Raw genomic sequence first — 13,842 nt, forward strand, 5'->3', positions numbered from 1 at the left:
TCCATAAACCCTAATTTTAATGTTCATTCATACAAAAAAAACACATCTAAAGAACAAAAAAAATTCAGAAGTATTGTTCTAGTGTTCTTCATCTTCCCTGGATTTTCTTACATCTCTCTCAAAGAACGTCTCTCTCCAAATTCTCTCTTCTCTCTCACACTAGCCCACTACAGTCTCTTTCAGTCTCACTCGAATCTCGTCTCAGTCACACTCGCCGGCGTCTCCACTTGTCGCGGCCTTCCCTGGGATCCTCGTCGCCGACGATAGAAGCAACTCGTCGGGTCGTCGTCGCTCGTCGTCTTCTGGTTTCGGGACCTCGCCGTCGCCGAGTCACCGTAGACCGTAGTCCGTTGGTGAGTCCCTGCATCGTCGCTTCCCCTGTTCTGTCTTTTCCAAATTTTCCTTCTCCTTGTATTTTGAGATGATGTTGAATTGCTAACCAATTAATTTACTTTGTTTCTGATCTAAATGTTGCTATAAATCATTGTCGGTAAAATCATTGTAATATTTTTCCCAAATTGACGTTATTGCTTCAGATCTTATGTGTGTGGACATGCACGTGGCTGGGTTGGGATTAAAGAAATCCCAGTCATTCGGATCTTTGGTTTGTGATTCAAACTCAATTGGGGTTCAGCCATTCACGTGTGTGTGATTTGTTCTGATTCCAAATGTGATTGTTTTTTTTTGTTCCTTTGTCGTGCCTGGTTTATGCAGATTACATGTTTGAGATTTTGATTTTATGGTTTTGAAGCTGAAAATTTTGCTATAGAATGTTCAATTTTCATTATATTCTATCACCTTCAATTTCGATAGTGAAGGTTTGAAGCCTTGATTCAAAGGTAAGAAGAGATAGTTTTCAAGTTTATTGGCTGAATTAAGAAATTTGGGTGCCCTGCAGTTAACTTGTTTCTTTTTTAGCATTTATCAGTTGTTAATTATTGTCTATGTTCTCATTTTAGCAATTCTATTGAAAAGTATTCCAAAGTGCATAATTTTTTGAACTACACTGTAAGTGCATCTGTTCAAGCAGGTCCTGTTTTTTTTTTTTAATACTTTGATATCTGATTTCTTGACTGTCATTGGAATATGACCCGGTCATTTTATAAACACAGGTTTTGCTTGTTGTCAGCTCAATAAATTCTTATATGAATCAGATAAGATATTAACTGATTGATGAAACTGTCCTGTATGAACCACAATGAAAGAAATAAAAATTTCCTTGGAGTTGAAATATATTTTGTTTTAAATTAAGGTTTCTTTTATAATGCATTCTTTCTTTTTTTTTTGCCAAAAATTTAATTTATTCAGTCAGAAATCAAGGTAACAAACTAATTCCGTTAAAGTCAAAACTTACTTATTTATTTGATGTAATTCCTAGGATACATGTCATTATTGTTTCATGCTCACTGAGAACTTGTATGGATATCTCCCTTTTTAAAGTTGGTGGAAAGCAGATGCACAGGCTGAATTTGCCTTTTTAATTGCAAAGATAATTTATAACAATGAAATTAAAGGATTGGTTGTCATGGTTAAATTTATAATTTACCTCTTAGGTCCTAGATATCTTAGTATGCTATGTCTTATGTTGCTCAAATTCATCTGTTGCATGAACCATTCATATATGTATCTTTCCATATATCTCATTATCTATTTTCTTAAAGGTGTGGTTTCTTTGATGATTCCATCAATATCATTGTTTATTTAGTTGTTAATCCAACACTTTGTTCATGTAAAATAAATTGAATGCTTCTAGGTTTGGGTAAAGTGGGGAGAGAGACGCCAGTTCATTGCCCAGAACAAGCTAGGTAACTTAATTGATAATTTTTTATAATAGATCAGTTGTTCATTCCTTCTTTGAATTGTCCAGTTATATTTAGGTCTTCCTAGTTTGTGATTAGTTCAACAATTGTCAGTGATTTGCCTTTTAGGTTGGATAGTACTTGATTTTGTTACAAAGTAGAAATTTGCTTCGATTCACACTTTCACTGTATCAACTGGTCTTTCACTCACTCACAGCTCATAACAAGCATGCCAGTAGCATTTGTCATAGTATACGTAAGATGTAGCTAATTTGAAATGCAGATTTTGATTATTTGGGAAGTCTTTTTTTTGAACAAATTTTACAAAAATATATTCCTGTTGCCTCCATCTAGCCATGTTTATTATGCATGGTGATGCTCATTTAAATTGTTTTGGAAGTATTTTTCTTAAAATTTTACAAAAATATAATTATTTCTATACTTTTATTTGCATATATAATAAAACTTCTAATATCTGGTTTTAGTGCTTTTTGAGAAAAGGGATAGTTTCCTCAGTGCTTTTTTCAAACTTGTTATTATACCAGTTGCAATTTGGATTAGTATGGCTTAGAGGATGTATCATTAGCTCATTACTTTAAACACAAACTATATTACCTTACTAACACAAGTTGAGGCTAAAATCATGTTTGGGCTTTGGGAGTTGGGACATAGCTCAGCTCAATTTTATTGAGCATATTTGAAATGAATTGAGACTTGGTTTGCATGCTTCAATTCATTAACTAGGCTACTTTTTCAATGCCAAGACAAACATGCACTATGATTCTAATTAGATCCAATGATAATTGCATAGTTAACGGAACTAGCTTTTCAAGGTTGAATTGGGGATTTTAAAGAATAAGCTATAAACCTCAAAGTGTCCATATTGTTAAATATCCGATGTTCTGAATGCTGCATGACATCTACATCTTCAAAAAACTACCCTGAATTTAGTTTATAATTAATTTTCAGTTGAACCAGTGGGACGATCTTATTTTTCACTTCCTCCCGCCAGGCTCACCTTTCTTTCTGTTATATTTTTATGCTTACATATATTCTTTACAGGGATGACTTCCTGTCACAAGGTAGTTGGTGATATCAGTGCACTTAGGAGGTTGTATTATAATATGTACAAATTTTCTTATTTCACAAAAATAGTTTTGCACTTGGTTGACTCGGTTAAGTAACAATAGAAGAAGGAAGTATGTAATGCATGAATCATAATAAAATAATGGCCTAATTAAGCAACAAGATCCATTAGTTTACCTTAGGTTTCTTGAAATTTATTACCATGTTAATATTCTGGGGTAAAAAGTAAGTGAAAGATTATTGTGCGATTTTATGTTCATCTGTCCTGTGTTAGTGGTTTTTTTCCTTGGTACTGTTCACTAATTTAGACAAGTGCCTTTCTCTAATATGCCCTCATTTTCAGGAATGTCACAATACACATATTTCATAACAATTTGATCACCGGTGAAAACTCATACAGCAAACTCTCTTGTTGATTTGAGGAGCTGTTTAATTTAGCCAACTCAGATTTAAGTGCCACTTCTCAGTACCAATTTAGCATTACCGGTTTTGAGCTCTATAATGAATAGGTCCTGTTCTCTTTTACTTACTGTATACAACTTTTCTGGTATCTACTATTTGCTTCCTGGTTTTGGTTGGCATTAGATTATCAAGGCTTTTTTCTTAAATGTTCTTGCAGGCTAGAGATCTTGTCTTGATCTTGCTATGACTCCTTCACATTGAGGTAAATATTTGTTATAGAATTTCGTAGCAGACAACACGTTAGTTTATTAGTTATGTATTTTTAGTTTTTACTGACTTCCTGAAGTTCCTTTCTAGCAGTAGCATCGATAGTTGTAAAGACGGTTCTCATGATGTTTTGAGAATCTCTAGTAAAACATCTCAAGATGGTTAATAATAATATTATCGTTCTTTGGCAATAAAGGTCATTTGAATTGGGAGTTTGGCACAGCCCAATATTTTTCATTGTATGGTAATTTGTTTTTCTTGTTCAATGTTCATCTCAGGTGCAAGATTTACACCTTATTATTCCTGACTATTTCTTTTGAGTGGAGCAGTAATACACGCCCGCTTTCTTATCAGCAGGTTAATATTGTGTACATTAAAATTGCACTTTCATGGATATTCTGGTATTTTGGAAACTATGAGAGTAGACTATTAATTATTTCTTTATTATGCATATATATCAATTTTATAGATAAAGATAATGTTCCTAGCTTTATAGATAAATATGGGTAGAAAAATGATACAAAACTCTATTGTAATTAGAACATACAAAGTAAGTATATGCCGTGAGTATATGCCAATCAAGCAGTTTCCAGAACTCTTTCAAAATGCAGCTGAGTATATGCTGAGCAGGAAAAGAGGGGAATTTGTGTGATATTCAGTACAGTTTGAATAATATGTATCAGCTTTGCGTAGGGTCTTACATTTTGTAAAGGTCTAAAGGGAAATTAGGGTGTATTAATGCGACCATTCAAATGGTTATTGTAATTGATGTTAGTTCAGAACAATTGGAATTTTTAATTTATGCATGTTAAAATTGCTGATTATATCTCCCTTTCTCTAATAATTCTTCATGCATCTGTACAGGATCTGCCACAGACCTTTCCTGGCCATCCATGGTTGGACACTCTCGAGGGACATGCTGCTCTTAGACGTGTTCTTGTTGTTTATTCTTTATGCGATTTTAATGTTGGATGTTGTCAGGTGGATTTGATCTGCTCTTCCTTCTTATTCTGAATTATTTTCCCCTCTCTTAAGTTCTTGTTGGATGATCTAGCCTCCTTGTTTTCAGGATGCTTGTATTGTAGATCAGAATTGTATAATTTAATACCTTAATAACTTAACTGTTACTGTTATAATGTGAATAAATGTCAATTTAGGACATTGTGCTATTTCATTGCCCTAGATTTACATTATTAAAGAGGCATTTGCACCTGTTCAGTTTAACTTTTGTTAGCTCGACATTTTATTTTAATAGTGTAATAGAGAGGAATTGGGTGTATAATAAAGCGGTGGTTTGTAATTTTGAAGTGTAAAGGTTTTGGAAAATCTTTACTCACTCTTGATCTCAACATCTGAAGGCAACAAGCAAAAATACGGATGCATTTAGGAAATATAAATTCCCTTATTAATTATTATACATATATCAGCAGATCACTTTAGAGGATTCATTTGTGAATTATTTATCAACAAAAGTTATGAGATGTAGATTTATTTTTTTAGGGTGAGATGTCGCCAGTTTCAGGGATAATGGCAATGAAGAACGATCGATATTTATTTAATAGCTAATAACTACCTGAGTATTTAATTTCTGTGACATTTATGTAAGCAATCCATTTAATTTTTGTAAATAATTTTAGATAAAATATAATCTTTAAAAAGGAGCAGGTTACTTCCATAGGTGAATTATACTACAAGATCAATGATTATATCTTACAAAACTTGATCTTCAATTATAATGGCAAAAAAGCTGTCAATTGGAGAATAAAACGATGCCTCCCTCCCATCTTGTTATTGGGAAAAATTGCATGAAAGAATGTAGCCAAGTACTAAAAAGGTCTAAACGAGAAAGTTTACAGGATGACATTTCCCTTCGTTCTATAAACAAAAATGAATTTATCTTCTTTACTCATTCTATAGAGTATGTTTTACTTCAATCTTTTAAAGGGCTGCGTCTTGGAATAAGGACAGGTTCAGTGATGTATCATCTATTACATGCCCACACTGACCTGTGCTTCATGAAATACAAAGAGAAGACTGCAGATGCAGATCATTCATCTCTACAAGTTCTTTAGTAATTCATCTTGAGAAGCTATCAACCTTCTTCAGCATCTGTAGAGCAGCCCTGCCACCCTCGACACAAGTAACTGTTGCCCTATATTTCTGTAAAACACCTTCTGCAACTTTTCTGTTCACTGCATTAGCATCAACCACCAAAATTCTTTTTTGTAATGATAGATTCCCAAGTTTGGATACTTTCTTTCTAGTTGTTTGCCTTTTTTCAATTCCAAGGGATTCTCTATAGGAGCAAACCAAAACACTCAGCCAAAAAAGCTTCATTGATATATCATCAATGACACCTAAACTAGAAGAGACTGTATAATCAAACTATAGAGTAAAGTAACTTTGGTTATTACGTTTGAACAATCATACAATCGAGTAAAGTAATAGAAAAAAAAAGATTTATCAACCGTAAATACTCATTCAGCCTTAATTATTTACAAAAGAACTTCTACTTTCAAAGTCCACTTGCATGGGGAATTTAATACTAAGAAAAAGCTAGCAAATATGGCATGGCTTATGGTTATTAATTCAAACTGTTACATAGAGATATTTAGGGAATAGCCAATTATAAAAAATTGTATTGAGTGGTTAAAGAAATGCAACGAATAAGGATGAAACAAGAGTTTGGCTACAGCCATAGACAACAATATCTAGGATACATGAAACCTGTTGGCTCTGCTTCTTCTAGAAATTCTTTTAACATCTTTGGATGGTACTCTAGAATCTCACAATATATAAGTTCTCGTACATCTTCCTTTCTTATCCTGCGTCTCTCAAACTCAAATTCCATCTTTGTAACCGGCTGGCAGAAGGTTTTCTCTCAACCTTGGCCAAGCCTTTAAAATATGGAGCCGCTAACGCCTAACAATATCATACACAAGATACCAAGTTAATAAAAGATTACCAAAGAAACTGAACCAAAGACGGATGAAAATTCAGAATTCAACCTCTTCAGCAGAAGGCCGATCTTTAGGCTCAAAGGCCAACATTCTATCTAACAAACAAAGAGCAAGGGGGTCTGCATTAGGAAACTTCTGGGAGAAAGGAACTGGCTTCTTCTTGGACATGCTGCTCAAGTATCTCCGAGCTTTCTCATTCCTTACCTATTAATATGCAACCAAAGTTGCATTGAGTAAAAACTAAAACACACAAGACTGCAAAGAGGAAGGGAAACTGAAGAACAGACCCTAGCACACTATAAGATTTCTGCTTGTTTATAGAAATTTTTTGCGGAGGAAAACCTCTATAACATATTTTATTTATGGCAGAATATAAAACCTCCATTAATTAAAACTAGTTTAAATTTCTAAGCCCAATTTTCTAAACCAATAGCCAGTGCCTAACCTACTCTGATTAAACCCAAACAAATTTAACTCCAATAAAAAACTTGACCAAAAAATTAGAAGAGGAAGAAAAGTGAGAATACTACAAGAAAAATATTCATTCAGCCACATTTTTTAGGCTACATTTAAAAAGCGTAGCCTATTCCTAGAATAGGATATGCTTTTCTCCGTGTTTTCTTTTTGTAGGAGAATAGAAAATACATTTGTGGCATTATTTGAAAAGTGTAGCCTTAGGTATTATAAATATCACTTATAAAGCGTAACCTTATTTTAGGAGCTATAGATTTACTTTTTACACCAAAAAATACACTTTCAAAGAGTAACCTACTCGTCAGAATTTAGGTGCCCTTAAAAAGTGTTATCTAATGTATCTAAGGTCAAATGTCCAACACTTAATTTTTTTTTTCCAATTTTCAACAAATGATACTCATACATTCACCTAGCCAAATAAAATGAAAACATAGAAGTGTAAAACTCCACCTTAGCTTTTCCCTTCTTCGCGCCACCCCCAACCCAGAGAAGACTCTGCGCCACCCCCACTCATCACCCCCAAATCAGAGAAGACTTTGCGCCATCACCACTCACTGTAACATCCTAATTTCTAACCCTAAATCCCAAAATCCCCAAATTAACTCAGAAAATCCTAATTTCCCCAATTCCTAACCCTAACAGCCGCAACCTCACCCTCCTTCAACGTAACAAACAAAAGCAGCCACTGTAGAGAGAAGAGGGCCCGGGAGAAGAAGAGAAGAGAGGAAAGGCCTGCCCAGCCGTCACCACCGCAGCGCCGCTGCAGCTATTGCCACCTTCAGAGCTGCGGAAAGTCGTCCTCCCTGCCGTCGAATGCCGCCGTCGTGTCGCACGAGAGAGAGAGAGAGAGACAGATTCGAGAGGAGCTACCCACGATCGCTGCCGTCGAAGCCAGGCTCGTCGCCATCACCACCCACGAAGCTGCGAGGAGCCGCTGTCGTGCTCGTGTCGCTGTGCGCCGTCGAGCTTCCCTCACCCTGAGCCGTCGATCTGTCGCCACCGCTACAAGGGCTTGTCGCTGGAGCCACGACTGTCACTGAGCTTCCGTCGCCGCTGCCGTTCAAGCAGCTGCTGCCGTCGATTTGGAGTTGCTGCGATTGGAGCCACTAGTGGGGGGTGAGTTGCTACTGCCTTGTTGCCGTCCTAATCATATTCAACGTCCACTGCCCTGAGCTGTTTCTCCCCTTCAGTTCGTTGAGTTCTGATTCCTTGTGCTACTGTAACTGTCATTACTGCTGTGGGAACCAACGTTTCTGTTTGGCTGCTGCTGAAGGTCTTCCACCATCACTGGAGCTGCCCAGAATCATCGTGGAAGCTGCCAAGATATATGGTTGATTTCTAATTATGCCAAGACATCATCACTAATTAAGTTTTATGTTGATTTTTTTTTATTTTATGTCCTGACTGCATTATAACTTGTGAATCCCATTTCCTTTTTGATATTCAATGTTTTGACAAACTGCCATGGTTTATAATCTATTGATACTTGCCATTTTCATGCTTAATCAGTCTGATTTAGAGATATTTTGGAGCTGACTAAGGCTTTTAACATGAAAGAGACTGAGGCAAAGGCATATATATATTTAAAATCCAGATTACTTTCCTTTAATGCATCAGCTTGCTCTTTTTATTTTGTTATGCTTCTGTTTTGTGTTGCCTCCTTAATAGTAAAAAACATTAAGGAGGCTCTATCTTGTGTTTTAGTTAATAGTTTAAGGATTAAGACATGATATTGACTAATGAATATGAATGAATAGTATTATCCTATTGTGCATTTCACCAAAACTCCTTATTTAGCAGCTAATATTATATATAGTTCTACGTTCCTAGTAATCTTGGTGGAAAGTAATTAGCTGAAGTTGCTGGTTTTTTGTTGAAAAGTGATAGTTAATTACTACACTCACCTAACTATATCAGCTTATAACTCTCGAGAGGTAAAATATCTACATAAAGATAGTGATGCTTTATTTGAATGTATTGATTTTTGTTTATCTATATAAAGACTTGTTTGAGAAGTGCATGGAGATTGCTCAGAAGTCTCTTGATGATGTACATGATGTTGTCCTTGATAGTTATTCAGATGATTGTTACTAAGAAAGTTATAGATTGTCCTTGATAGTTATTCAGATGTTGTCCTTGATTGTTTTATGGATTTTGTGCTGGAGTTGTAGATTTTCTGTTCTTGGTATTAGATTTCTTTGTTTTCTCTTTTCAAATAGGATATTGTGAAAAGCTTATTTTTGGTTTTATAATGTAACTGTTTAGGATGCTGGTTTCAATCGTGTAATCATTCCAGTGAAGTTTCTTCTCCAGTTGCTGGGCACTTTCCAGGTTATATGGACTATCAAGTAGGAATGAGACCACAGATCCCTGTCGAGAGAAAATGGGCCCTCGGGATTCAGGTGCAGTGTTTTACTTGGCTAAATATATGGTTATTAGACTTGCAATGCTGTTATGCTTAAATATATAGTTATTAGACTTGACTTTCTTTTACTGCTGGCTACTCTGGATATCTAGTCTATCTTTAAAGTTTTGCAGGTATTTAATTTCCTGATTATTTTGGTTTCTTCTCTAAATAAACTCTGTATATTTCTTTTCTATATTTTTTTAGACTCAGTTTATGCTTGACCAACTTGCTGATCTTCAGAACCGGGTATGTGCTATTGGTTTCTCTTTTTTCTTAATATTAGACAAGTTGTGTTACTTGCAATAGTAATACTCCTTTTTATACACTTCCAACTTTTCAATATAAAAAAAACTATAATTGAAAAAATAAAAAATAATATGAATATGAATGAATAGTATTATCCTATTGTGCATTTCACCAAAACTCCTTATTTAACAGCTAATATTATATATAGTTCTACGTTCCTAGTAATCTTAGTGGAAAGTAATTAGCTGAAGTTGCTGGTTTTTTGTTGCAAAGTGGTATTTAATTACTACACTCACCTAACTATATCAGCTTATAACTCTCGAGAGGTAAAATATCTACATAAAGATAGTGATGCTTTATTTGAATGTATTGATTTTTGTTTATCTATATAAAGACTTGTTTGAGAAGTGCATGGAGATTGCTCAGAAGTCTCTTGATGATGTACATGATGTTGTCCTTGATAGTTATTCAGATGATTGTTACTAAGAAAGTTATAGATTGTCCTTGATAGTTATTCAGTGTTGTCCTTGATTGTCTTATGGATTTTGTGCTGGAGTTGTAGATTTTCTGTTCTTGGTATTAGATTTCTTTGTTTTCTCTTTTCAAATAGGATATTGTGAAAAGCTTATTTATGGTTTTATAATGTAACTGTTTAGGATGCTGGTTTCAATTGTAATCATTCCAGTGAAGTTTCTTCTCCGGTTGCTGGGCACTTTCCAGGTTATATGGACTATCAAGTAGGAATGAGACCACAGATCCCTGTCGAGAGAAAATGGGCCCTCGGGATTCAGGTGCAGTGTTTTACTTGGCTAAATATATGGTTATTAGACTTGCAATGCTGTTATGCTTAAATATATAGTTATTAGACTTGACTTTCTTTTACTGCTGGCTACTCTGGATATCTAGTCTATCTTTAAAGTTTTGCAGGTATTTAATTTCCTGATTATTTTGGTTTCTTCTCTAAATAAACTCTGTATATTTCTTTTCTATATTTTTTTAGACTCAGTTTATGCTTGACCAACTTGCTGATCTTCAGAACCGGGTATGTGCTATTGGTTTCTCTTTTTTCTTAATATTAGACAAGTTGTGTTACTTGCAATAATAATACTCCTTTTTATACACTTCCAACTTTTCAATATAAAAAAAACTATAATTGAAAAAATAAAAAATAATTGTATACTATTTTCTAAATAAAAAAGTCAATAGGTTAAGATATAACAAAAAATAGTGTAAGTATTACTTCTCAATGTTAGAGTTGCTTATAGCTATCAAACAAGTTGGTATGGTCCATTTAGGCCTACTTGACTAATTATATATCAAGTATGTGCGTCTCTAAAATGAAAGCTTAGTCCATTTAAAAGAAATTCACTGAGCTAGATAAACTAGTCCATTTATTTTTATTTTTTATTTTTTATTTAAATAGGCAGTTTTTTATTAAAAAATTAAAAAAATGGGCTAAAATAACTTGAGATTGTTCTAAAATCTGGGTAAGGGAATTTAGCAGCCTTGATTTCAAAGTTAACAACAAAGTTATTTTATTGAGATTAAGTAGAGGTAGAATCTTGCAGGTGAGTTCTTTTATTTCAGATATCAGAGTTGTGTATTGTGGTGTACTAAGAAATTGTCTTGCTTCTTTGAAGAACAAGTGATATGCTTGTGTCTTATTTTATTTTCTGGATATAGTTAATCAAAGTGTGTGTTATCTGTTTCTTGGATATAGTTAATCATGTGTTATCTGTTTCCATTTATTTTTCATAGAGAGAATAGATGCAAACGGGGTAGAAATTGGTAACTCATGCAATGTTTTTCAACTTCATATGTTTAGTTTGAGTGAAGATTTGAATGGAACTAAAGTATTTATAACAGATTTGTGTTGAATGGTAGTATACTTAACAGATTTTTATAATCAAGTGTGTGCTAGAACTAGTTGCATGAAATGTTAGTCAGTGTCTATTTGGATTAGAAAGAATTCAAGAATGGAATACATGTATTCAGATTAGATTTGAGTTAGAGTTCATTGGCACTACCACATACTGGTTGTGACTTGTGGCAAAACATGTTCTTTGGATTAAATCATGACTTAAAATCTGTTTATATGGATTGTGGAGTATCACTGCTTCTAGTAAGGGTCTAATGTTGTTTGCTGTAGGCTTATAAAGCATTGAATGAGTGGGTTATCAGGTGATTTATTGCATTGTTGTTTCCTTCAATTAGTATTGAAATCAAGAGTTAATTGGAAACTTTGGTCTATGAATAATTTGTAGGTAGAGGAGCGTGGTGTTCCAGTGGAAGAATTGTTAGAAGCTAATGAAGTTTTCTGCACCGGAACTGCTGTGGTTATCAACCCTGTTTTCTCTGTAACCTATTGGGATTGTGATACTGATTTCTGGTGGCATGTATGAATGAATTTTCGAATAATGATTTATTTTTCTGTGTGACATGTTTGTATTAATTCATCAACACTAATTCATCACTAAGTTATGGAGTTCTAATTAATACGAGCTCTTTGTTATTCACTGCTCTAATCAGGTTACTACTCTATCTTAAGGACCATCAATTGCTTGTTGGTTGTTACTTCTTTTACAATCTTTACCTTATTGTATTTATGAATCATCAAACAGCTGGAGCAGAGGTGCAAGCATTGGGTGTCATAGTGATGATAACAGACCCTACCTCAAACAGCGGCACTTTGCAGTCAGGATTCCACTTTCCATTACTCCTCTCTTTTATTGAATTTTATTTAATACTGTTGTTGACAATTTTGGTTCATCAAAGGTGGTGTGCTATTTAAATAATTATGGCAAGGATTTCGATGGTGGACTCTTTCGTTTCCAGGATGGCCAGCCAATGTCAATTATGCCAATGGCTGGAGTGAGTTTATACTCTTTCACTACTACCACTTGTGTTTTTCTTTTCTGGTCAAATGGTTTCTACTGCTAAATAAGGAGAGTGATTTCTCAAAATTTCATTATTGAAATGATTCAATGTAAGAGGAAATGTTTCGCTTTTTAATTTATTTTATCCTTTTTTATCTTTTAACAGGATGTTCTGATGTATACTGCTGACCAGCGAAACATTCATTCTGTTGATGAGGTATATTCAATTGTGCTCCTTTCTTGCATGCCCTTACTTACTTGGCCTTGTACATAATCAGCTGTTTTATTTCAATTTAAATCTCCTTCTCCCGGACTCCGTGTCCTTAGAAGAAAAGGGATAGAAGAGAAAACAGGAAATCATAATTGTCATCTTTGATAGTTACCTGATGGGAAACCATATTAATTCTTGAAAAGAGTACTTACTTTAGGGTACCATTCTAAAGATTCCAGAATGCTGAAATGAAATAGTCAAGGATGTATCTGGTGCTTTCACTGATTTATGTCAAAATATTATTTTGGTGAATTGGTCATATGAACTCATTTGATCTTCCTTACAATTTCTGTAACTGAATTATTAGTTCCCGAGGAAGGTGTGAATGTGATTGAGGGTAGCAACTAGCAACTAGCAAGTAGCAACAATAAGAGAAGAATACTAGGTTTACTTTTGTGGCTTCATGTTTGGTTTCTATCCTTTTTAACTCTCATTTTTCTTTTTTTTTTTTTTTCTTGCAAAACAGGTCTAGCTCTCTGAACTTCAAAGAAAGTTGGCTATATTGATGACTATAACACAAGAAATCATTGCCACTGAGCTTAAATTATTAATTTTTATTTTTATTTTTATATATAAACAGGTCTAGCTAAAGGTGTTGCTGTTGGAATATCTATAGCTGGAACAAGTGGGGTTCTGCCATTATTAATTTGTGCTTGTGTTAATATTTCCAGAAGAAGGAAAAAGAAAAAATTAAATTGCCAACAGAAGATTTTATATCAAGTTCAACCCAAGATGGTAACTGTATTTTATTGAAATTCTAGGCTTCTTAATCTACTATTTGTTTCTTTCTATTTGATTAAGTTATATTAACTATGACACAATGTTAAAATGTTCAATGAATTAATTATGTTGTGATCATGAATTCATAATAATAACACTTTTTGTTTCTTTCTTCCTTATCCTTGTAAAGCATCTAGCAGTGGTGAATATGAAACTTTAGGATCCACAGCTGCTAGTGCTTCTGGCCTTCCAGCAATTATGGCGGCAAAATCGATGGAATTCTCTTATCAAGAACTAGCCGAGGCTACAAATAACTTCAGCTCTGATAACAAAA

The 13,842-nt window shown here is 34.2% G+C and overlaps 2 protein-coding genes and 1 long non-coding RNA gene across 4 annotated transcripts in view; all 3 read left to right on the plus strand.

Moving 5' to 3' along the window:
- LOC107645681 lies at window positions 1-3,436 on the plus strand. 2 transcript variants are annotated; one of them, XR_001621556.2, is made up of 3 exons: window positions 1-353; window positions 1,754-1,805; window positions 3,229-3,436. It is a non-coding gene; the product is annotated as an uncharacterized LOC107645681 (long non-coding RNA). The 2 variants fall into 2 exon arrangements; XR_001621554.2 differs by lacking the exon at window positions 1-353 and adding an exon at window positions 360-642.
- Window positions 3,533-13,842, plus strand: part of LOC107645680 — a 22,633-nt gene continuing 12,323 nt past the window's right edge. Inside the window, exons 1-2 of the mRNA XM_021103893.1 lie at window positions 3,533-3,549; window positions 3,833-3,911. The gene's annotated coding sequence lies outside the window, so the exon portion shown is untranslated. The remainder of the gene's footprint in view (window positions 3,550-3,832; window positions 3,912-13,842) is intronic.
- Window positions 7,324-13,813, plus strand: LOC107645679. Its single transcript, XM_021105416.1, has 10 exons — window positions 7,324-7,341; window positions 7,680-8,104; window positions 8,179-8,318; window positions 9,254-9,390; window positions 10,642-10,683; window positions 11,906-12,037; window positions 12,263-12,512; window positions 12,684-12,734; window positions 13,369-13,523; window positions 13,699-13,813. Exons 1-7 carry the CDS (start codon window positions 7,324-7,326, stop codon window positions 12,293-12,295), a joined length of 927 nt encoding a protein of 308 aa, XP_020961075.1. The 3' UTR covers window positions 12,296-12,512; window positions 12,684-12,734; window positions 13,369-13,523; window positions 13,699-13,813.

Source organism: Arachis ipaensis, chromosome B06 (genome assembly GCF_000816755.2).
Source record: "Arachis ipaensis cultivar K30076 chromosome B06, Araip1.1, whole genome shotgun sequence".
Taxonomy (NCBI): domain Eukaryota; kingdom Viridiplantae; phylum Streptophyta; class Magnoliopsida; order Fabales; family Fabaceae; genus Arachis; species Arachis ipaensis.

Bases quoted from the DNA above. Each gene is read 5' to 3' on its own strand.
- LOC107645679 (XM_021105416.1), top strand. The intron at 8,319-9,253 runs GTTGATTTCTAA...GTAACTGTTTAG, and splicing joins GGAAGCTGCCAAGATATATG to GATGCTGGTTTCAATCGTGT. The intron at 10,684-11,905 runs GTATGTGCTATT...AATAATTTGTAG, and splicing joins TTGCTGATCTTCAGAACCGG to GTAGAGGAGCGTGGTGTTCC.